At 36.0% G+C, this 23,559-nt stretch overlaps 2 protein-coding genes across 4 annotated transcripts in view; one reads left to right on the plus strand and one right to left on the minus strand.

Moving 5' to 3' along the window:
- The window catches only part of LOC124166755 (kinesin-like protein KIF20A), a 36,566-nt gene extending 22,506 nt beyond the window's left edge, over positions 1-14,060 (plus strand). For both annotated transcript variants that reach the window (XM_046544428.1, XM_046544429.1), the window contains exons 10-21: positions 448-580; positions 3,558-3,598; positions 4,427-4,575; positions 4,746-5,037; positions 5,342-5,476; positions 8,300-8,380; positions 8,573-8,683; positions 10,202-10,321; positions 10,515-11,003; positions 12,479-12,938; positions 13,481-13,593; positions 13,698-14,060. In XM_046544428.1, coding sequence (XP_046400384.1) covers positions 448-580; positions 3,558-3,598; positions 4,427-4,575; positions 4,746-5,037; positions 5,342-5,476; positions 8,300-8,380; positions 8,573-8,683; positions 10,202-10,321; positions 10,515-11,003; positions 12,479-12,938; positions 13,481-13,593; positions 13,698-13,769 — 2,196 coding nt within the window. In that variant the 3' untranslated portion in view covers positions 13,770-14,060. The remainder of the gene's footprint in view (positions 1-447; positions 581-3,557; positions 3,599-4,426; positions 4,576-4,745; positions 5,038-5,341; positions 5,477-8,299; positions 8,381-8,572; positions 8,684-10,201; positions 10,322-10,514; positions 11,004-12,478; positions 12,939-13,480; positions 13,594-13,697) is intronic.
- A 5,867-nt stretch (positions 14,061-19,927) lies between these two features.
- On the minus strand, positions 19,928-23,557 carry LOC124166784 (U6 snRNA-associated Sm-like protein LSm8). Of its 2 annotated transcripts, none has more exons than XM_046544462.1 (5): positions 23,470-23,557; positions 23,190-23,341; positions 22,844-22,884; positions 22,516-22,643; positions 19,928-20,372 (listed from the first exon to the last, which is right to left on the minus strand). In XM_046544462.1, exons 2-5 carry the CDS (start codon positions 23,218-23,220, stop codon positions 20,282-20,284), a joined length of 291 nt encoding a protein of 96 aa, XP_046400418.1. In that variant the 5' UTR covers positions 23,221-23,341; positions 23,470-23,557; the 3' UTR covers positions 19,928-20,281. The 2 variants fall into 2 exon arrangements, with proteins under 2 accessions (XP_046400418.1, XP_046400419.1); XM_046544463.1 differs by having other exon boundaries at positions 23,445-23,520.
- Positions 23,558-23,559: the final 2 nt, after the last annotated feature.

A 23,559-nucleotide genomic window follows, 5' to 3' on the forward strand; every position in this document is an offset into this window, starting at 1 on the left:
TAACACCGATTTCAGGGCAAAATAACATCGCTTTTGCAAAAAAATAACACCACTTTTGGCTATAAAATAAACCCACCTTTTGCATGTCCCTAGTAATGAGTTATGTTATGAAAATAAGTTCTCTCATCCTTTTCTGTCTGATTCAAGAATTTTTAATTTTAAAGTCTCAACTAAAATAACAAGCTATGTGCAGAAATAGTGATTTATCATTTGATTTATACAATTTATAAATACGTATTAAAAGAAATTAACTTAAACGGAGGACTTGAATTTTTAATCACAAATCACCTCTGTTATTAATTAACACAATGCATATTCAAATTGGAGCTAATCTTTATTTCTGTAGTGTATTTTGGATTATGTAGTAATTACTTTTGATATTTTAGGATTAACTCTTTTAGCATGAGTTTTAATTCAATATTTGCTAATGTAGTTTTTCTTTTTTAGATTGTCATCATGCCAGCAAAAGTACCGCAGCCTCGTCTGAATGTAACGAAGAGTAGGTTTTCAATCCTTGCTTCGAAGCATCAACGAAGCCAGTGGAAAGATTCAGTTGTGGTTTTGGAACCTGCTGGAGGAGGTATTTATTTGATTAATCAATTGTATGTAATTGATGGTATTGAATGCATACTTCTTTTGAGAATTAATGTAGCTGTGTGAATACCAAATTTTCAATATGGATTTGGGCCAAAATTTGTGAGTTTTGAGTCCAGTTCAAGTTGCAGTTTCATTTTCATGTTTTTTTTGCTAAAATTACTTTCATTAGTTTAAATTTAACTCTGAATTAAATTCCTAACTGTTATCAGTCCAGAAAATTGCAAAAAAATAGCTTAATTTAATGCCATATGTAAAAAAACTTGCTTCTCTTTTGTAAATACACCCATGTCTCGTATAGCGCAAGGGATGCGTTCTTTGGAGTCTTTGTGCTATACGAATTTGCGTTATACGAGAGCGTTTTAACATTGGGAAGATAGGGTTGCGTTCCTAGTAGCATAGGTCTTGGGTATTGAATTTCGTCTAAAAAATATATATTCCCATAAATAGCCTTAGAAAACATTATTTATATAAATGTTTATAGTTTAAAACATCTTTTAAAATAGTATGCACGCATTTGAAGACTTTTATTCACGTTAAAAAAAATTCTTACGTGCTTTTGAAATTCCCTCCTGTCGTGCGGGTGGGCTAACATCTGCTATCTCAGGGGTTCGTAATTCATTGCCGGCAGTTGACGATTTTTCAAACCAGTCTAAAAACAACTATTGTGTCACCCAGGCCCTTTTGTTGCTCATCGAAATGACAGGCAAATGCTACTTTGAATGCCATTTCATAGCTAGCAGAGTTTATGAATGATAAATCATTTTAATTTGAAGTCCTCCGAGTCATTAGCAGCTACATGAAACAGTCTTTAAATGCCTTGAAACCTGACCCAGGTTTTCCTTCCCTGAAAATGAATGAACGAAAATGCATTCTTTTCCAAAAGAATATCGTCTCGTCAACTCTAAAAATTAGTTGAGGGGGAAAGGAGCCACTTTCAATCACAGCTTGGGAGTTCATCAGAAAATGTTGTGGTGACTGCGCTATCAACACTTGCAGATTCACCTTATATCGCCGCACTGAAAATACCTGCGTGCCGTTTAAATTCTGGAACCAACCAGAGCTTTCACTAAATGTTTCGGAGCGATTACCACTCTCGTCTTTTTGTATTGATTCACTATGAACTTTCCGTATGTGTAGACCGCTTGGTTGAAGTTGGTGCGGCTGAGGTCACTGATGTTTTAACTTCGTCTTAATTCAGAATAAGCCATCGTGCGTTTAAACTTCCGCGCAATATCGCTTTGACGTTCTCCATTTTCAAAGCAATTGACCCATATCAATTTCTCTTCGAGGTTTATGGTTTTTCTTATAAATTCTTGATTTTTCTACCCGATTCATTCAATGAAATCACCTTCTACTGCTGAACTGAATTCTTGAGACGTAGAGGGCCTACGACTGCGGGGAGGGAACGAAGCTATTGTGTTTGAGACTCTATTGCGGACCCTCTTGTATGTTGATGCTATTCATGCGCAACTCGGCCACCACTCCATTTCTCCCCCGTGAATACCGATGACCTTGAAGGCCTTAGCGTAGACCCTCTACCTGGAAGTCAATCGCCCGATAACCTATGACGGCAAAAATTACGTATCAACCAGTATTGCTTAAAAAAACTCATTTCCACTAGCCCGACGCTTAATTAATGATCTAAATTAACTCATTCTGTTCAGGAGACGAGATAAATTACTACGGTAGGCCGGCTATCTGGATCCAGTGACGAGTAATACTTTTGGCCAATGCAAAGCAATGGATTTCGATTAATATATAAACAAAAAAAGAAGATTTGAGGCAAGCAATAATATTAATATGCGTAAAATGATAGAAATTTCGTGTGTACTTAGCGCAAGTTCACGTTTTATCACGCGAGCGTTTAAGATTTTTGATTAGGCTACACTGCATTGCAATGTTTCCCTGGGGAAAGAATTTGCGCTATATCGAAATTGCTCTATACGAGACATGGGTGTAAAATGATCAGATGAAAGTGTACATTAAACTGTTGCCCCATTTCAGATCTTGACATTGGTATTGTTAACTAATGGAAACACGTTCCATTATAATGGTACAACCTTATGGACTAAGCTTCATAAACAATTATGCCTAATTTCTTTTGCTCAACAAAAAAGTATAGTGGTAAATTGTTTATAAAATACATTTTTCTATATATTGTAGTCCCCTCCTCGATCCTACACGTTTCTACGTCAATGTGATATCAAAATCATAGTTGTACAGCTTTTAGGCCATATTTTCATCAATGTAATTCTGAAAGTTTTATTTTAGGGCTTTCAATGAATATGTACTAGCCATTTGTAATTTTGTGCAGTAACTTTTTTTGGTAGCATGAGAGAATTTCATTTTGCCATTGTGAGTGAGAGCCGCCACCTTTATGAACTCAATTCAAATATTGAAAATGTGCTGTATCAGAGTTGGTTATTTCTTCAACTTGACTGTACTCTAATGAGGTAGTTTCCTTCATCAAAGAAAACGAAAGGCATTGATTGCGATTCGTTACCCAACATTAGTGTATTCATAATATACCAATTATTTGGTTTTAGAAATACCGGTTTAGATGAATGGCAAGGGTCAATTTTATCCTCATTTGAAAAAGGTCAGAATGGCGCCCATGCGATGCCACTCCACGTGACATCACAGGGACCTAGTTTCTATACAAGTAGATAGCAGTTTTACATCGTTTGAGATTACCAATGCATGCATGTGGAGTCACTCGTATTAACTTGATTCATTTTTGTTTTGTTCACTTTTCTGAAAAGATGTCAATCCTGATGTTTCATTACACTGGAAGAAAGAGTGATGAAATAAATTAGGTACTATGCTATTTGTTTTGACTATGAAAATCATACCCTAGTTCTATTTTCATTTTCCAAATCAATATGTATTCACTTTGTTACCAAAACCAATATTCATATTTTACGAAAGTATTATCTTTTTTTCATGGCTGCCGTTCTTAGCATTAGCTGCTCCAGAAAATGAAACTCAAAAATTGAACAAGGCAAGTATTTCTTTTAATATGGATTTATAATATTGTTGTATCTTTTTTTCATTGTACTGTTCAGAGGCTTACTTCCTACAAAAAAATTTAATAGCATATCATTTTGTGTTGGTGTGAGAAAGATTCTCGCCCTGTATAGGTGGGCTTAATCCTATCCAATAGTTCATAGCCTTCTAAGAGCTTTGACTAGCTCCTTTGAAGGAGGGCTCACGTACTTCATTTCATTGTATTGAATATTATTCCATTTTATGCCTCCCGAAAATAATGTATGTAGTCTCCGGTGAGATATTACTTTCCATGTCCACTTGGCCTTAAATGTGAAATACAGGAAACTCTCATTATTATGCAGTTCAGTGCTGTACGTCCAATTTCCTAGTGGTAATCATTCGGTCACCATGATTCCACATCAATGAATCTTATTATATGATGTCACGTGCTTACTGAAGTATTTTCGGTCCTACTGAAGAAAGAACTATAATTGACGCTTTTGGGCACGGTTCATGCGGAGAATTTAAACGTAATGTAATTATGATAACGTAGTGTAGTGTATATTCACCTAAATGCTGTTGCTTGCTCGTGGAACTTTGCAATAGAGTTCTTTTTGTAACCGCCAGGACCAAGGTCAAAGTTCGTAATAACGAAATTTCCATAATAACGTTTCTTTTGCTGTAGATTGAATTGAACTTTTCCTCAGGACCAAGGATTTGCTTCGTAACAATGAGAACTTAATAATAACATTGTTTGTATTAACGAGAGTCTACTGTAGACCTTAAGATAGCAACTTGTGTTAAACATAAGTTAAATAGCTTATTCCCTTTTTTGTTACAGGAGATTGAAAATCTACAAGATGAAGTCTTAGATCTAAAGGCTCAGCTAGAGGATGCCAAAAGGGAGTGTTATATACGAGCTGATCAAGTCAGGCAACATTTATGCTCTAAATATAAGGAAATGATTGACAGAATGAAATCAAGATATGAGTAAGTAAATTTCCTAGTCTGTCCACATATCATCAGTAGTTGATATGTCCTTACAATGATGACTACTGTACAATAAAAACTGCTCAATAAATCATCCTTGATACATTTTTTGTTAGTTAACATTTTTTAGTGTAGTTATATTTTGGTGTTAAATACTATTTGATTTTCAGGTCTAATGAGAAAGATATTCGATCGGATCTTGAGGAATATTATACATGCAAAATTGAAATCATTAATGAGAGGTATGAAACCAAAATAAAAAAACTGGAGATGCGCATAAAATCGCTGGAGGAAGGAGAGGAAGAAGTAGAAGTTGTAAAAAGCTCTCTGCCACAGAATGAGGAACCACTGGTTGAGGAAATACATGATGAGGAGCCGCAGGTTAAGGAATCGAATGATCTGGAACCAGAGGCTGAAGAAATCCATTATGAAAAACTACAAGCTGAGGAATTGCATAATGAGGTGACTGAAAATATTTTGCTGCTATGATCATCTGATTAGAAATGCCATATTTCTCCGAGTATGTGTGTTCTGCACCACTTTTACCTAAACTTATTTGGAAAAAATTGACGTGGAGGACAATATTAGAGTGCAAGTGACATGTTTTATTCCCTCAATTGAATCCTCAAAAGTTGGTAGTTTCTGTATATACTTGGCGTGATATTTTTGAAATTTTATGGAACTATAATGGTTTATTCATTTAATTTTGTCTCTGCAAAGGTCTTTAGTTAATCAATATTTCGGGACTATCTTCCAATCTTTCCAGGAGAATGTTAGTGACTGCTTGCAAAGCAAGATAGATGAACTCAACAAAGAAAATGAGGATATGAAAGGTGAAATTGAGAAATTGAATGCTCAGCTGAGGCAGATGGAGGATAACCATGCAAGTGATGTTCTTCAGGTAAATATTGCAAATGAAATTAATATTTTTGCGAGAAACCATAATGAAACCCTTTCCTGGTGGGCCTCAGACTGGACTGTTGTGGGCAAGGTATTTGGGCAGTAACTTTCTCTTAATATAATGCACACTAATCATATTAACTCCAGAGTGCTTGAACTTCTTTGCTTGCTTTTAATGCCTATTACGGTTATTGAGACTACACCCATGTCTCGTATAGCGCAAGGGATGCGTTCCTCGGGGTCTTTGCGCTATACGAATTTGCGTTATACGAGAGCGTTTTATCATTGGGAAGATAGGGATGCGTTCCTGGTAGCATAGGTCTTGGGTATTGAATTTCGTCTAAAACGTCTATATTCCCATAAAAAGCCTTAGAAAACATTATTTATATAAATTTTTATAGTTTATAACATCTTTAAAGATAGTATGCACGCATTCAAAGACTTTTATTCACGGTAAAAAATTCTTACGTGCTTTTGAAATTCCCTCCTGTCGTGCGGGTGGGCTGACATCTGCTATACCAGGGGTTCATAATGCATTGCCGGCAGTTGACGATTTTTCAAACTAGTCTAAGAACAACTATTGTGGCACCCAGGCACTTTTGTCGCTCATCGAAATGACAGGAAAATGCTACTTTGAATGCCATTTCATAGCTAGCGGAGTTTATGAATGATAAATCATTTTAATTTGAAGTCCTCCAAGTCATTAGCAGCTACGTGAAACAGTCTTTAAATGCCTTGAAACCTGACCCAGGTTTTCCTTCCCTGAAAATGAATGAATGAGATTGCATTCTTTTCCAAAACAATATCGTCTTGTCAACACTAAAAACTGGTTGAGGGCGAAACTAACGAAAGCCACTTTCAATCACAGCTTGGAGTTCATCAGAAAATGTTGCGGTGACTGCGCTATCAACACTTGCATATTCACCTGATATCGCCGCACTGAAAATACCTGCTTGCCGTTTAAATTCTGGAACCAACCGGAGCTTTAACTAAATGTCTCGGAGCGATTACCACTCTAGTCTTTTTGTACTGATTCTCTATGAACTTTCCGTATGTGTAGACCGCTTGGTTGAAGTTGGTGTGCCTGAGGTCACTGATGTTTTAACTTCGTCTTTATTCAGAATAAGGCATCGTGCGTTTAAACTTCCGCGCAATATCGCTTTGACGCTCTCCATTTTCAAAGCAATTGACCTCTTTCAATTCCTCTTCTAGGTTTATAGTTTTTCTTGATAAATTCTTGATTTTTCTACACGCATTCCTATTTTTTGCCATATTCTCTTGGTTTTTACTCTGTATGGCTCTATCTAAATCACCATCCACTGCTGAACTGTATTCCTGAGACGCAGAAGGCCTACGACTGCGGGGAGGGAACGAAGCCATTGTGTTTAAGACTCTATAGCGGACCCTTTTATGCGTTGATGCTATTCATGCGCAACTCGGCCACCGTTCCATTTCTCCCCCGTGAATACCGATGACCTTGAAGGCTTTAGCGTAGACGGCGTAGACCCTCTACCTGGAAGTCAATCGCCCGATAACCTATGACGGCAAAAATACGTCTCAAACCGTATTGCTGAAAAAAAAATCATTTCCACTAGCCCCACGCTTAATTAATGATCTAAATTAACTATTGCCATTCTGTTAAGGAGACGAGATAAATTACTTTGGTAGGCCGGGGCTGTCTGGACCCAATGACGAGTAATACTTTTGGCCATTGCACAGCAATGGATTTCGATTAATGTATAAACAAAAAAGAAGATTTGAGGCAAGCAGTACTCTTAATATGCGTAAAATTATATCAATTTTGTGCGTACTTAGCGCGATTTCACGCTTTTATCATGAGAGCGTTTAAGATTTTTCAATAGGCTACACTGCGTTGCAATGTTTCCCCGAGGAACGTATTTGCGCTATATCGAAATTGCTCTAATCGAAATTGCGCTATACGAGACATGGGTGTAATAGACAATTCATTGTAAAATTCTTTCCTTTTGTGCCTAATAATTGAGTTAGGTGAAAAATATTCTAAGGAAGCCTTTATAGGTTCTGGAATCCATATTTTTAATTTGGAATATTTGCTCATATTAATGAATAATTTGTGGCAGTAAAATTTATATGTAGGTAATTGTCTGTTTAGGTCATGTCAAGCTAACCTGGTGAAGTCATAGGGTTCTGATTAGGTAAAATTTAAATGAATGTGAAATCAGTTTTTAATTTATCATTCTTAGACCATTATATTGGTAATCCATCTTAACATGTCACAGCAGTGGACAAAATGAGTGCTCTGACATTCTAGGTAGGATTAATTTTTTTCAAATAAACTAAATTGACCTATTCAGAAACTATAATACCGAATTGTCTTCATTCCAATAGCAAAATTTAGCAAGGGAAATTCTTTTAAGGTAAAAAGTAGAGAAGGTATGGCTAAATGAAATCTCAGTTGCGGTCAAAATGGCAGCACTGGTATCCTGGTATTAAGGCTGTGTGATAATTGCAACAGTTATAACAGGCCACTCCCCTTTGCCTGCTTCACTACATGTACTCCTCCACTCTGCATATGATATTCTTATGCCAAAGTGTTGGTTGAGCTCTCCCCTGCCCTATCAAAATCATAACAAATGTTTAGATTGAAACACTTGAGTAAGAATGATAATAGAGTGAGCCATCAATTTTTCTTCTGTGGTTTTTTAATATTCTGTTGGAATCTTGATTTTATTTGTAATGTAACTTGTAGCATATCATAATCAGTTTTGGACCAAATGAAAACGTTAATTAATGTTATTCTGTACAATTCTTAGAAATGTTTCTCATTTGGTTCTTTAAATTTCAGAAAGATGAAGAAAATTCATTGCTAAGGAATGAGAACTCATCTCTGAAAGCTAAGGAGGAAAGTTTAGAGGCTAAAATTAAGGTAAGTAGTATTAAATTTGAATATTTACTTGCTGCTTAGCTTGTTATTATATATGTACTAATGGTAATAACTATAATTCAATTTATGCTATAATTTCTATTATGCTATGAACTGAATTTATTATTCTATTTTTTTATCATGGGTTTTAGGAATTATCATTTATTATTTACTTTTTATTATCATGGGTTGTAGGAACTAGAAGAAACTCTTCAGGATGGATATGTGGAATTTTCTTCTCTCACTGATACCCTGACCAATTTAGAAAAAGAACTGAATGATAAAAATCAAATTATTGCTAGAATGGTGAGTGTTATTGAAGACTTTGTTGAATTCTAATTTTTATGCCCTTTGGGTTGATAATATTTTGCAATTTAGATATCTTCGATATTAGTAATGGATTACTGTTTCATATAAACTCATGAGTGTTATTATGGTGCATTTGTAGAAAAATTTGTTTGGATTAATGTACTTTGGAAGGTGGATGCTCAAAATATCTTAGCATTCATTTCTTATATCACTTAACCAGACTCCTACATGTTTTATTTCATGAAAGCATTAAAAACTGGCCATTTAACAATTTCATCAACTGTTGATGGGCTAATCCATAGTCAGTGTGTCTCTTTTAACTGAGATGTTCTGGTTAAGGTAGATTTTCTGGAAGCAGAAATATCTACCATGACCAAAACCATGTCTCAAAATTTGTTGCTCCATCCATACAAATAACCTATATCTCTTTATTCCATCCTAGAATTTGCTTCATATTTCTCGAAAAGCCTATCCTCTTTTATCAGTTTATCTCTTTGCCACTCAGTATTTCTTTAAACCATTTTATTTATTTGTCATATTCAGCATGTTTTCTCTCTTTTCCAACATAGTGAAGCCTTTTATTTACTCATTAATTTTCCATCTATCCACGAAAACTTTGATATAAATATTTAAGGTAGAATGTCAAATGTCTAAACCTTGTTAATCACTCAACCACACAGCCTTATGCTACTTTTTTTATGAGAGTTCTATATATGTATGTTTATTGTTAGATCTCTTCTTTAGCGAGACTAAACTATTCTCTATCTTTATTAATCGCATTGTCTTGATTTTATCTTATGTAGTTAAACCATTGTCCTCCAAACACTGTCTAGAAATCTAGTTAAATTCATCCATATGTTCCTGTGTATGTCCACCCATTTTTTATATTTCCTTAATAATTACAGGTTCATGGAGAACTGGATTGCTTAGATTCTTGTGGTCAGCCCTTCCATTTTATATACTCTCATAGCTTCTTTAATGCATCCACCAAAGACTGTAGGCTTTTTGATTAATCACTGGTCTTTCACAATTTTGATATACTTAACTGTCTATAAACCACGTTAACTTCAAACTCAAGGTATTCCACTGCCTTCCCCATTGTTCCTTAGCTGGTAATATATTGTAGCGAATCTGTGAAGTCATGCTACCATTCATTCTGTATCATTTTTTCTTACTTGCGGAAGCAGTGCCATGAAAGCCTGCAGTCTCCCTTAAGCACTCCTGACGTAAAATTCATTGGAGGCACTGGATGCTTACATTCATGCTTCATTCAGTTTTGTGGGCTTTTCTGAAGAGCTACTTGTATTCTGTTTGATCTATGAAAGGAATGTTTTAATTATTGAAAATTTCTCCTGGACCGTGGAGTCGAGGTTAATGTTTAGACGTATTCAAGAAAAATTGTATGTTTGGTCTCATTGAATAAACAATATCATACTAGTTTAAAGACTAATAGAATGGTATTAATTTTAATTTATCTCATCTGGTTCTCTTGTCATTGTGTTTCTCTTTTTTCAGGAATTTCATATTGCTCAACTGAAAGATGAAGTTGAGGTTTCTGATAAACTAATTCATAAATCTGCCTGGGAATTGGAGAAAAAAGATAATATCATTTTGAATCTTGAGAAAGAGTTGCAGGTGTGTTGAATGCATTCTTCTAGCTAATAATTAGTATTACTGAATGTTATTGCAAAATAGTAATTAAGAGCTTTTTTGTGGCAGTATGCTGTTGTATTTAGAGGTACAACACGAGATATTTTATCAACGTTAAAATTTTCAGTCTCTGGTTAGTTTATGAATGTTAATTGTGTGTTTTTCTCTCACTTTGTAGGCCAAAGAGTTGGGAATCTCAGTTGATATTCAATGTGATTTATCATTAGAGGAGCACATTAAGGAAAAGGAATCATTGGAGAAGGCCCTCGCTGATATGGAGATGAAATTAAAAAACACTGAAACTTACTATGAAAAGATTATGCGTTCTAAGGATAATGATTTGACAAACCAGGAGAAATCTTTCAAATCCTTATTGAATCAGAAGAATATGTTGGAAGATAGAGTGTTGACTCTGGAATCTGAGAATTCTCACATGTCAAGCAGGATAATTTCTGTGGAAAGGGAGCTGACGGAATCAAATAAAATTGTAAGAGAGGTATGCATTGGAAGAAATGAGAGTAAAAGGAGTCAAGCTGACGACTCTGAAGCAAGGAATGAGACATTGCAGATGCTAGCATTATTGAAAGAAGAACTTGAATTGAAACGGCAGGATAATGAGCGTTTGCTTAATGAGACTCAGTGTTTAAGGGATGCTGTTGATTGCAAGGTATATATGTTTTTTATAACTTACATAATGTCCTATCTATTGTTTAGGTGTAGCACTAAAAGTAGTTTTACTTACTTTAACAGTAAAAGTAACATTAAACAGAACATTTATTAGCAGTTGTGCGGTACTGCACACGAAAAATGTTTGGATGTGGTTATGAATACTACTGCAGTCACATTTGACTACATTGTGGTTCTCACCCTACTCAGCCTACCCTGCCAGGCTTATTTTGTATTAGATTGCCCTTTCTCGTTGTCCTTTGTTTCAAAGCCAAGTTAATGTGGTAGGATAAAGGGTGGAATGCAAAGTATGGGTAATGGCAGAGTTCACTTGGCTTTATGCCGAGTTCACATAAGGTTACCAGTCAGAAGACTGTCTAACAAAAAACTATCAGTCTTCATGTTACTTCCACCAATGCTATTTGCCTAGTGATCAATTCTTGTCTTCCTCTCTCTAGTTAACTCAGTTATGTCATGAATAGAACTAAAGGAAACTGCAGTGAAATCAGGTCCAGGAATCAAGTTTTTGAACCTATAAATAAATATTATGATGATACTTAATACATGAGTGGGAAAGTGAAATCTTCATAGACAGATTTCATTAGGTGTTTTGGCATCTGGTTAATTAAGTCTATTGTAATGTTATAGAAGGGAGAGAAAATTGAGCAGCATCAACTGAGTACTACCTGCAGATTTAGGCTCTTGTTTCCAAGAATGATGCATCTGTGAATACATGATGTGCGATTTCATGATCACACCGCAGTTATCTTTGAGATCTTGGCATTTTTTTAATCAAGCAGCAAGGATGGCACAATTGTGGTACATGCTCATGGAAATACTTCCTGTTACGATTGTTTCTCAGGCAACTTTGTCAGATACAACTTGGACTTGGAGGTGTCTGCCACCAAATGGGGATAAGATGCATCTTAGCTATCCCTGACAATCCAAGGCATTGTGATCGCATTGCCCCACATAGCTATGAATGCATAGTTCAAGGAAATGAGTCAAAATTGTAGTTTTGGAAGGCTTATCAGGATTCCCGCTGGATCAATGTTGACATAGCTGCCAACGTTACAGAACAAGAGTTGGTTCTCATCTTCAGGGCTGATTCACAATAAGTCCTGAAGATTAGAACTGACTGTTTCCAAAACGTTGGCAGCTATGTCAACAAAGACCCAGTGGGAAATAAGATTAGGAGTAGCCTTCAAAGATACTACACGTCAGCTTTAAAAAATTATCGTTTTTGTGAATGTTATTCATGAAATTATTATAAATTTTTAATGAATATAGTATTGCTTTGGAAAGTAATAAAACTTAAACTAGGATCTGAACAGATTGTTTTGGAAGGGTAGTTGCAGTCCTATTCTCATGATAAGATCTTTGAATCAATCATGTAAGTTGGTACATAACTATCTTGGCCTTAAGCCATTATTAGCCTATATACTAATGATATTATCCTTTTATCTCTACTAACAGGAAAAAGAATTGCAGTCTTTTCAAGAAAACCAAGTGAAGACTCTTAGAAAATATGAGACATTACTAAATAAAGCAAGGGAGGAGGTTGATCTTCACAAGCGTGAAGAGAGACAGCTCAGGGCATTGCTGCAAATCGGCACCCCTAACAAGTATGAGAAGAAATGTGAGTCATTGAATGATGAGCTCACTAAGCTGAAGAAAACCTTGAATGCAGTGCTTTGCGAAGAATGTTCTGAAAGAGTACCATTGGATGATCATGAACGGCGTAGCTTCCGTGATAAGAGTGATATATCCAATGAAAATATGGATCCCAGAAGTAGACATTCAAGAAGTAGGAGGAGGAGATCAAAGTCTTATACCATGGGACACTATTCATTTGATGATTCTGATGACAGCGATTTTATGGTTGAAAAAGAGAATGCCAGGAGGAGGAAAGTGAAGCCCAACAAAACAGTCACGGGTAAGATCTCCCTGCCTGTGAATTGCTTTAACCTTTCTATTCTCCTTATCAATCCATTTGGTAGAAGAAATCTGACTTCCATTGATGATATAAATTTTCATTGCACCTTAATATAAAAAGATTTTTTGTACGTAGTTCAATTCACCTACAGTCTATGCTCATTAAGGGACTCACAAATCAGCGAGCATTTGTTTTTCCAAAACAATTTGATGAAAATATTTCCTCATACAGTGATGCTGATTTCAGCTTAGGAAAAATGTATTGTGTTTATTGATTACAATTAGAATTTAAATGTTGAAATCAGAATTAAAATGGAAAAAGCTAATAATACAGCATTTCAATCCATTGTATATAGAACTGCTATTCTCACTTGCATCCTCAGACGTGTTTTATCAATTATTCTGTGATTTAGGCATTAGCCTACATTGAATCATTAATTCACATTAGTTTCTTTTCCTATGATGATAGTATTTTGGAATGCAGGTTGCTGCAAGAGCACCAATCATGATGTACTGTTTCTTCATCGCAATTCTTTTTTCCAGGGCACGAGATGAATGAGGCATCTGCGAGGTCCCAATCCATGGAAAAGACTCCATTTAAAACATCCCGAAGACTAATGAATCCCTCAGATTGTTTAGCCCTTTCTGATTTGACGGTAATTACAGTTATTGCCTGCCGATTTTCTTAACAATCACCATTGAATGCCTATTTTTTCCCTGATCTAATTCTTTTATCTAACTTTACTTTGTGGCATTTCAGGATAATATGCCTCTCTTTCCTCGCACCCCAGCTGATGTAATCAAGCGAGTGCTCCGACCAAGAAGGAAATAATGCCCAATTCAGTTATTATACCTTCATTGAATGCTGTTGATTGAGTTTTATCGTATAACATGAAGGTATAACCACTTCATCACATGCTTTATAAGTGTATATTGTAATGACCAGTGTGTAACTAGATTTTTTAATATGTGATTTTTAATTAAATATTTTTTATACTTGTTTTTAATGTAATTGTCCTATGGACAAAAATCTCTTCTTTTATCTGTCTTGTGCCAGTAAAAGGTATTCCGAATATTTTGTACATTTTTATTTTTAAATTTAATAAAAATAGCTCGAGGATTACTGTTATATATGTTGATTTGGGGCAGTATTTTTTGTGTAATAGGGTAGTTTCCTTCATCAAAGAAAACGAAAGGAATTGATTGTGATTCGTTACCCACCATTACTGTATTCATAACATACAAATTATTTCGTCTTAGAAATACCGATTTAGACGAATGGCAATGGTCTATTTTTATCCTCATTTGAAAAGGGCCAGATTGGTGCCCATGCGATGCCACTCCACGTGACCTCACAGGGACCTAGTTTCTATACGAGAAGATAGGAGTTATACATTGTCTGAGGTTACCAATACATGCATGAGGCGCAGAGCTCAGGGAAACATGTCTTAATAATCACTTATTAAAACTGGCTAAGGTCGGAAAATTTTCTTCATTTGATAAGGTATTAATCCTTATTTAAGCCAAGCGCTACCAGCCAGCAGAGTACTCATCTACCCGCTAGCAGCCTGCGTCGTATCAGCGCTAAGCCTCGCCTCAAGGTCACCTCACAGGGCGGCAGCGGGAACTAGAAATACGTCACACTGAGAGAGTTCCCAGCATTCATACTTACATGTCGCGTTTTCATGCGCTTGAAAATTTTCACTTTTCATTTAATCGCGAAAAATAGATATCGTCATTTAAAAATCTAAAAGCGTGAAATATGTACTCTAGGAGTAATATTTCGATTTAGGCAATAAAAAAATAATAGGAAACCACCCTATTCTGACTTGAAGTAGCAAAGTGGAAGAAAGTAAGCTCTAGTGAAATGACTAGTCTGATTGGTATCAAGTCACCCTGAGTTTTCAGTATTTATTCCCTTTTTGGTGGAACAATTGTTCAGTGCTGCTTGATATGCTTTCTAAAAGGTTCATTCTGTTTTCATAATGGTTGACAGAAATCATGATTTAAAAAATCAATTATGCTAGTATTTTAAACATTAATTAGATTTTTACATCTATCTTTCAATAATATGTTTGGCAAAATTTGCTCGTTAATGTGACATTATTTAATTCATATCCTTTTATACGATTATTATGAGCATTTTAAACATATCACTGTGGATTTTTCCTTGCACATATATTAACATTGATTTGGTGAGGCATTGATGTCCAATTTGAGGAAGATTGAAAATTGAAGAAAATGGTCATGACGCCAATGGTATACCCTGCATTTTCTCCATCTCCAACTTATCTTGATAATTTTTTGCATGGCTTAACGATTTTTACAATGGGAAGAACAACTGAGGAATGCCTTGAATTAGTCACTTGGTGCAAGTAGTGAAGAATATTAAAGAAAAGGCATAGAAAGATTATTTGAGGAGAGCTGTATCAAACTTATCTCAGGTTTGTTGGTGAATGATGTTGATAGATTTGGACAGAACATTTAAACAGTCTCCCCAGCCGGTCCTACCTCCCTCCTCCACTGGCAATAAAACCCATTTCCTTTGATTTTATCAATGAGAGGAGGGACAAGAACATGACGCTGTAGTATTTATGTCGTTCTAGAGCCAAGACCTAGGTAGCTCTAGGGCTTCCAGTTCAAATCGCTCTCATGTAAAGAGCCAACCACCCATCATTTCACGGTGTGCCACAGAGTATGAGAGGGCAAGAGATTGAGGAAGCCAGATATGGCAGTGGCCTTGAATGTTAAGAATACACAATAAGAGATAAGAGTTCATTCGCACCAGATTTAGGAATCTGAGGGTGCAGGCCAAGGATACAATGTTTTGGGACGATGAAAAAATCTGGTGTCCACCCACAAAATTCATATGCCTGGTAGCTTGGAAAGAAGAAATAAAATGAGCAAAATTCCAAAAGTATGTTCTCAACCAAATGATCAGTCATGTTAGAAAGGTTTAGTTAATGTTATCCGGTGAGTTTTCATGCTTAATGAGTGGTATTAACCCTTTAAGGTCCATAAGAAATGTAGCCATAATATTAAAACAAAAATTGCGTTTTTAGGCTAATATTGGTGCGTAGATTCCAAAAATACCAATTTCAAAGTGATATCTCTAATAGTTTATGTGATATCGTCTGGGACATATATGTCCCTATGGACGGTAAGGGTAAAATTCGTTCAAAATGAAAAAATCATGTGTGTTGATTAGGAAATGGTTTATTTTCATAATTTTGGCGAGTGAATTATGTTATCCTGTATTTTAAATAAAGTCTTATTCTAAATCTTAACATTTTATACTTATTGCAACATAAATTTCGTCCAAAAATTATTAAAAATAACAAATAAACAAAAAGAAAAACAGAATAAATGAGAATTCAGAAGCTTTTCAGGGCATCAATCAACATCCAACATATTAAAATTTCCATTATATTGTTCTTATTAATGAGATTAAGAAAATTGTTTTATACATATTTTTGTTGATAGATAAACATGTCAAAAATACAAAAAAACATAATGCATCATTTTTGCGACTGTGTCCCCCTACACACAGTGGTAACTGATAAAACAATTTCTATCTGTTGTATAACACAAATAAACATGGCATATTCCACACATATTTGCTGTTCGATTTTCAATTTTATTTTTTGCGCATTCTGCGCACCTTTTCCGGCTTGGCATTTTCACCAATTTATGTTCAGGCTGTGGTGCAGGCATACTGTTCCTACTACTACGGACAGGGCCAGCCGGGACACCTCTCTTTCTATTAGAATAGTTTCCTATGAGGAACCTCGCAATGATTTGTCTGTATTGAAGAGGCGAAATTGCCTTATAATCAGGATTTGCGCCCTCATTAAGTTGCGTGTATAAACAATGTGCGTTATTCACTGCAATGTCCAATAGATCGAAAAATATTCTCAAGTAGAACTTAATTTTTGCTTTCCTGTCAATTTCATACGTATTTTTTTTTGATCCATTAGATCGACCCCACCCATGAACTTGTTATATGCTATTATTATCTCCGGACAAGGAATTTGTATCTTTTCTGCAATTTTTTGTTGTCTCCCGGAGACAGTGCTCGACTTATTTGAATTAATGAAATTTGACAACATTATTACTGATCTGTTGTCCATCCATTTCACGCAAGTGACACCATTTGCTGATAGCATGTGGCTTTCTCCACGTTTTAATTCTTTATCTGGCTTGAGGTTTTTTGGCATACGTTTTCTGTCACTTCGAGCCGTGCCACATAGGTATATATTTTTTTCTAGTAATCTCAACTGAAGCAATGGTGAGTTGAAGAAATTGTCAATATATATTTCGCAGCACAAGTACTCAAGGGATTTACTCAGCAACGTTACAACTCCCTCTGCAAGACCATACTCTGGGTCAGTTTTTTTTTCCTGTATACAAGTCAAATTGATACAAATAGCCAGAATTTGAATCACATCTGCACCACATCTTAAAACCCCACTTTATAGGTTTACTTTTAATATACTGCTTCATGATGTTGTGACCTTTGAAGCGCATCATATGCTCATCTATAGACTGCTGTTTAGATGGTTTCCGCGCGTTCTGGAAGCATTGATTGAAATTTTTAATCAGAGGCCAAACTTTGAAAGCTCGATCATAATTGGGGTGATTTCTGGGAAGCATATCCTCATTATTTGCTAAATGCAAAGCATTCCTAATGACTTCAAAACGCCTCCTGGACATTATATTGGCAATGTACGGCACTTGCATGTCATGATCAGAGGACCAGTAGCCCCTAAAACTCGGAACCACATGATACCCCATCACGAAATTCATCCCCAAAAACGTGCTAATCTCTTCGGCAGTGGTATGAAAAGATACCCCCTTTTGTTTCATATAAAGTTCACTTTGTTGAACGATCAGAGCAACCAGTTCGTCAAAACCGCAAGCTTTCCTAAATACATCATAAGCACTGGGTTCTAAACTCAAGTCTACATCTAGGTTTACCGCTCCATATTCATAATCAATTTTTTTCATTTGGAAATGTGATTTATGGGGCTTCCAGGTGAATTTAATGTCTTTGCTTGGGATTGTTTTTGAATGGCGTTTGCTTCGTTTTGCTTCAGGTGGGTCGTCAGGTGATGGCAAAGTTGAAATGATAGCAGGTGGGACAGAAGTGGGTATCAATTTTGATTTCACAGATGAGAATGGTTGCGGCGTAGAAGAGGGACCAGCAAGTGATAATTCTGGAATTGGGCGTTCGATGATTATTTCAACGCCCACGTTATCAGAATCTTCACCAAGGAAGCCTAAATCTTCTTCGTCAAGCGGAAGATTGTCTTCATCATCGCTCTCATCAGCAAGCAGAATATGCTCGATAGCATTGTCAGATACGGCGAATAAGCGATCAACTATCGGCATTCTATTCAGTTGGCTAACCACTACAACGAAGCAGTCCACAAGCGTATTAGCACCGCAATTATTGTAAAATGTATGAACTACATTCGCAAAAGGGGATAAATACTTAAAGTATATTTACTCACCTTGTTACTCTCAGTATCAGGCCACAGCAACACGAAGAGAATCACTCAACCAGCAGATGCTGTTGCGTCGTAGGAAGGTATTATATGCACAGAACTGCATCAAAACACAGCAGGGGGCAGACAGTCGAGAACCTTGACCGTCCCACTAGAGTGAGAGGAGAACTATTGACACAGAAGAAAGGGGGAATTCGGCACCAGCAAAGCGGTATGGTGTACCTTTTCTTCAGAGGAACCCCAAGCCCCTGTTACAATGTACTTTTTTTACCCTCCCTCTATTTCTCGCTCCTTATACCAGGCCTAATGCATTATTTGGTCGAATGTGTCTTTCCCAAACTACGTCATAGCGCTTACAAAGTAAGAAAAAACACGAGATTCACTGTATGCCTTCTAGAAGGCGAACACAGCCACAACCTCGAGGGTCTTTACCCCCGTTGGAATGGCGCAGAAGTTCTGCACCACGGAGGATAGTTGGGGTCAGCGCCGGCAAGTCAGTATAGCATACATCTATTTTTCTAAGGGGCAACGTCTAGACTTTTATTAATAGTAATACTATCTACGCCATGAAATAAAACATGGAAATATATATAATACAAGGCATTTCCCTTCTGCCAGCGAATATGATGCCGAGAGGAGTTTATAATAATACATACCAGCGACAGTCGAAATACTTGAAAACAATACTTCTTATTTGGGACACAGCAAACAAGTTTCCATATCCAGAACAGTAAAAAATCAAAAATTAAAACCCTTCTCCATATGTGGAGCATTGTGTTCAACCTCAGTTACCGTTCAGGGGGTGCTAACATCGTTAGCCATTCAGTTACTATATACTAGTTTTCATGAAAGAATACCAAGTCTCGCTCCCTTATAATCCATAGGGGCTCCCTTATGGTCCATAGGGACATATATGTCCCATTGCATAAAAACACTAATTTTGTCAAAACTAAAGCACAAATGCGAAGTTTTTGGCTATAGTTCCACAGACCAGATACATATAAAGGATAAACCGAAAGTCCTTTTCCAATTCATCTCATCATTAATTTTTTATAAAATATCAAATTTCCGTTTCGTAAACAGCATTTCAAGTGAAAGTTTATAACAATGTGAAAAGTGCAATATCTAAAGGATCTCAAAAAAATAATATAAAACTTGAAGTCAAGATCCTATTCTTCAATAATTCCAATCCATACAATAATAGACCGTATCAATTGGATTTGAGAGAATTTCAAAAATTTGGGACATATATGTCCCTTGAACGTTAAGGGGTTAAGCCACACCAGCCATTGCAGGAAATCCCAACTTTACCTGAATTGAATATGTAAACAGTACTAGGCTCTAAACTCTTTCCCGTTGTATAGACAACTTGTCTTCTATAGACGTTTGTTCTAAAGAGGTTTGACTGTAGTTCGCTAAAAGACTCGCCTTCTGGGCCACAATAATCTTCAATGAGAAACTTTTTCCATAAATACATCAAAGCTTTTGATATAATGCTAACATTTATTCGACACTTGTAAAATAATTACATAATGTTCATATTTTGTACTTTGTTAACACACAGCACTGATGTTGCACTTAATACTCAAGTTTCCAGATTTTAAGTAGTATTTTAAAGTTTCCTTTAATAACTAGAAAAAAAGTGGCTTACTATGTAGCCAAGACCCCTCAATATTTGTACATCAAGCTTTTACTCAGCTGTATTCATTCACTCTAATGCAAAGAGGCATCTTCAGTGCTGAGAACAAATATCCTTTCCCACTGGAGAATTTGAAGTTCTTATGGCCACTTAGGAGTAACAGGCATTTCTCGGGATACTCCTACTTCTTATTATGAATCAGTGGACAACTGAATTCAATGGTTCCGCTCGAATATTTGGCAAATCAAGTCTTGAATCCAGTTCATCATCCATTTCTCCCACAATAGCTCTGTAAAATGAAGTTTGTGCACATTAATGACTTTGAATGGGCTGAGTTCAACATTACCTAATGTGTATCATTAAATTATTGAATTATTTAATTTTATTCTTAAATGGTGATACATATATCAAATTTTCATTTATATCCACGAAAAGAGGTCCACACCTTAATTTAATACTACCAACACCTTGAAAAAAAGTTATGGTATGGATGCATTTATTTAGCTTAGGTAGGTCAAGGAGCTAATGGGGAAAAAACCCTCTGAGCCAAGAAGAAAAAACCAAGATGACAGACACCATCACCCCCTCCTCTAATCACCTCAGACCAACAGTTGGTTTAAAATTCCACTCCCTCCCCACACTTTTACCGTCAACTCTCTTCCTCCCCTTAAAAATCAAGGATAATTTTCTCCTTCCGCCCCTAACTTATTTTTTTGTGAGTGTGCAAGTGTCTATTTATTCTGGAATGGTTAACTCTTTTGGTTAGTCTTGATAATACTGCAGTGCAGTGAAACATGTTGACTCAGTTAAAATAAAGTTTTTACGTGGAAAAGTGCAAAGTACTATTATTTATTCTTACAATGGATCTCCACAAAGTATCTGCCTATTCAATGTGTACAGCAGTACTTTGAAAAAAAAAGTTTAGGTAAGGATAAATGTACCTGTCGGAATAAATTTTTTACAGTCGCTATATTTTTCATATTGAATCTGAGACTCCACATCAAAGTAATTGATTGTTCACTTGAACTGCTGGAATATTTTAACTACTCAGGGAGTGCATTAGATAAAAAATGGGCACTGCAATCAGATTATCTGGAAGGGAATAGTTTTAGAAAATTAGGCAATCATGAATAGGTAAAAGTTGATTAGAGAATTGTTTGAAAGTTTTTATTGTAAACTGCATCGTAGCACTTGTCTCATGCCTAATATACTCTTGATTTAATGGAAAAAAAAAACAGATTTGGCCAGAAAAGATCTTGATTTCAGCACACTAGTCCAATAGCGTATGGCACCCCGAGTGTCAATTAATAGAACTAAATGTACTATAATCAACTCGATTCAGCTTAGCAACAAAATTTCCCATTTTAATGCCCTTGTATGCCCACAATGAAGAATCGTATGAACTTCTTTGAGTAGCTAAAGAATTTCTTCTTCTTCCAGTGTCTTTTTTGTGAAAGCGGACAGATAATGTCACTTTTTTAGTGTTTTTGCAAAAACTGGAGATTTTACAATCAATTTGCAAAGACATGCAAGGCTAAATATTCACTTTGTTTTTACAGTATTGTCCTTTATGTCCATATGAAAAATATAGTGACGATATAACATTAATTCTAAAGGATAAAACAACTGAACTTTTTCAAGGCATATGTTTTGTGGCCATTCAGAGGAATTTAAATTCCTGAACTTCACTGAATTCAACAGTGCTTAGATTTATAAGAACAGACACATCTAACAAGGTCTGTATTTGTATCACAGGGTTTTTCTTTAAGGCCTTTTACCCATTGCTATCCCCACGCATTGCTTTCTTCGAGAAAGGGTCAAGTTTGTTAGGGCAGAAAGAACTGGCAGGTGGGTAGTAGAAACTTTGGGGATGGTTTCCAGAAGGCAAAAATGGACCTTAGCTCAGGAACTATCAGTCATAGGTCCTCGGAGAGGAGAAACTTGGTTTTACATCCCTTTGCAGCCCTCTAGTGATGGCAAGATAGGAAGTGGTGAGGTGTGAGGAAAGTAAGGGTTGGGATGAACTGATAGAGGGGACAGACACAGCAGAGCGACTAGAAAGGAAGGACAGCACAGATGTAAGAGGTGAAGAGCACGTACTGTTCAGCCATAAAGGACTCAAAAACAGAGGAGTAGGGTCTCTTTGATTTCTGAGAGGTGTGCACATTTCCTAGTCTCATCAATATATAAACCTGAAGAGTAACCTTTAATAAGCCTATTCATATATTATTTACATCATGCATGAGGTTTGGTTAGAGATGAAAGATATAAAACGGCAACTTTAGTTGGAGTTCTTAAAAGTGATGTATACCACAGCCCAACCACATCAGTTGAATCAATCCACTTTATAATAACATAGTCCACTTTTAAATCAAAGTGAAAATAATTTTGAAGGGCAGAACTGGTATATAAGTAGGTTTCCATGTACTTACACATTGTCACCACGAATAATGTGAAGCCCTAAAACAACCTGTTCAACTCCTTCACTGGTTCTGTACACTCTCTCATGACTTTCATCGAGGATTAAATTTATAGTCTGGTCGAATCCCTTCAAAGTACCCTGGAAATGTTTTAAATACACGAAAACAATCAGATCAGATGAACTCTTGTAAAAACATGACAACAGCGATTAGTGCGAAATAAAACATGAATACACTGAAAAGGAAGCAATCACATACTTCAATGAGAGAAATATATAAATACTCGAGACAATACAACGCTACCAACGGGATAGGGCTGCAAACATAAAATTGTACTAACCACAAAATTTCTTCCATCAGCGGTGATGATCGACACCGTATCTAAAGTGTAAGTTAAGGAGGGAGTTAGTTTTATAAAATATAGTTTTACTACAGATATAATACAATCGTTGATGAAAATGTGTATCATAATCGCAATATTCAATTAGCATAACTACCACGGCGTTGAACAGTAGGAGACATCAAAAATCTTCGCTTTGCCACCAAAAATTGAACTGAATGCACAGGAAAACAGACAAAAATCAAAATAATGATACAAGCATATTCAATTTAATGTCAAACGCCGACAAACGGAAAGAGCCACCCATTACCATATATGTATTAACGAATTCAATAACAAAGGATACGATTCACGTAGCTCTCCAAACCCGATGCCATTCTGCTCACGCACTAATGACCAAAAAATCGCTGGTGTCACTTTCGAAGTTGAAATTATAGTTTAAAAAATCACTCGCAACCGTACGACGCAAATGCACCCAGTACTTGTAGTCTTGTACACCTGTCATTAAGAATAATACTGGATTACTATTTAACTGATGTATTATTATTTAAAGATACTGGATAATTATTTAACTCAAAGTGAAATTTTTAAATAAATATACATAATAACTGCAGTAAAAATAATACCCAAGAGCACAAATTCAAATTTGCTCTGACTTTACTACCGCGTTCTATCAAAACACACGAGAGACGATAGTATTGGAGACCACGGAAGTC

This window comes from Ischnura elegans, chromosome 10 (assembly GCF_921293095.1).
Source record: "Ischnura elegans chromosome 10, ioIscEleg1.1, whole genome shotgun sequence".
Taxonomy (NCBI): domain Eukaryota; kingdom Metazoa; phylum Arthropoda; class Insecta; order Odonata; family Coenagrionidae; genus Ischnura; species Ischnura elegans.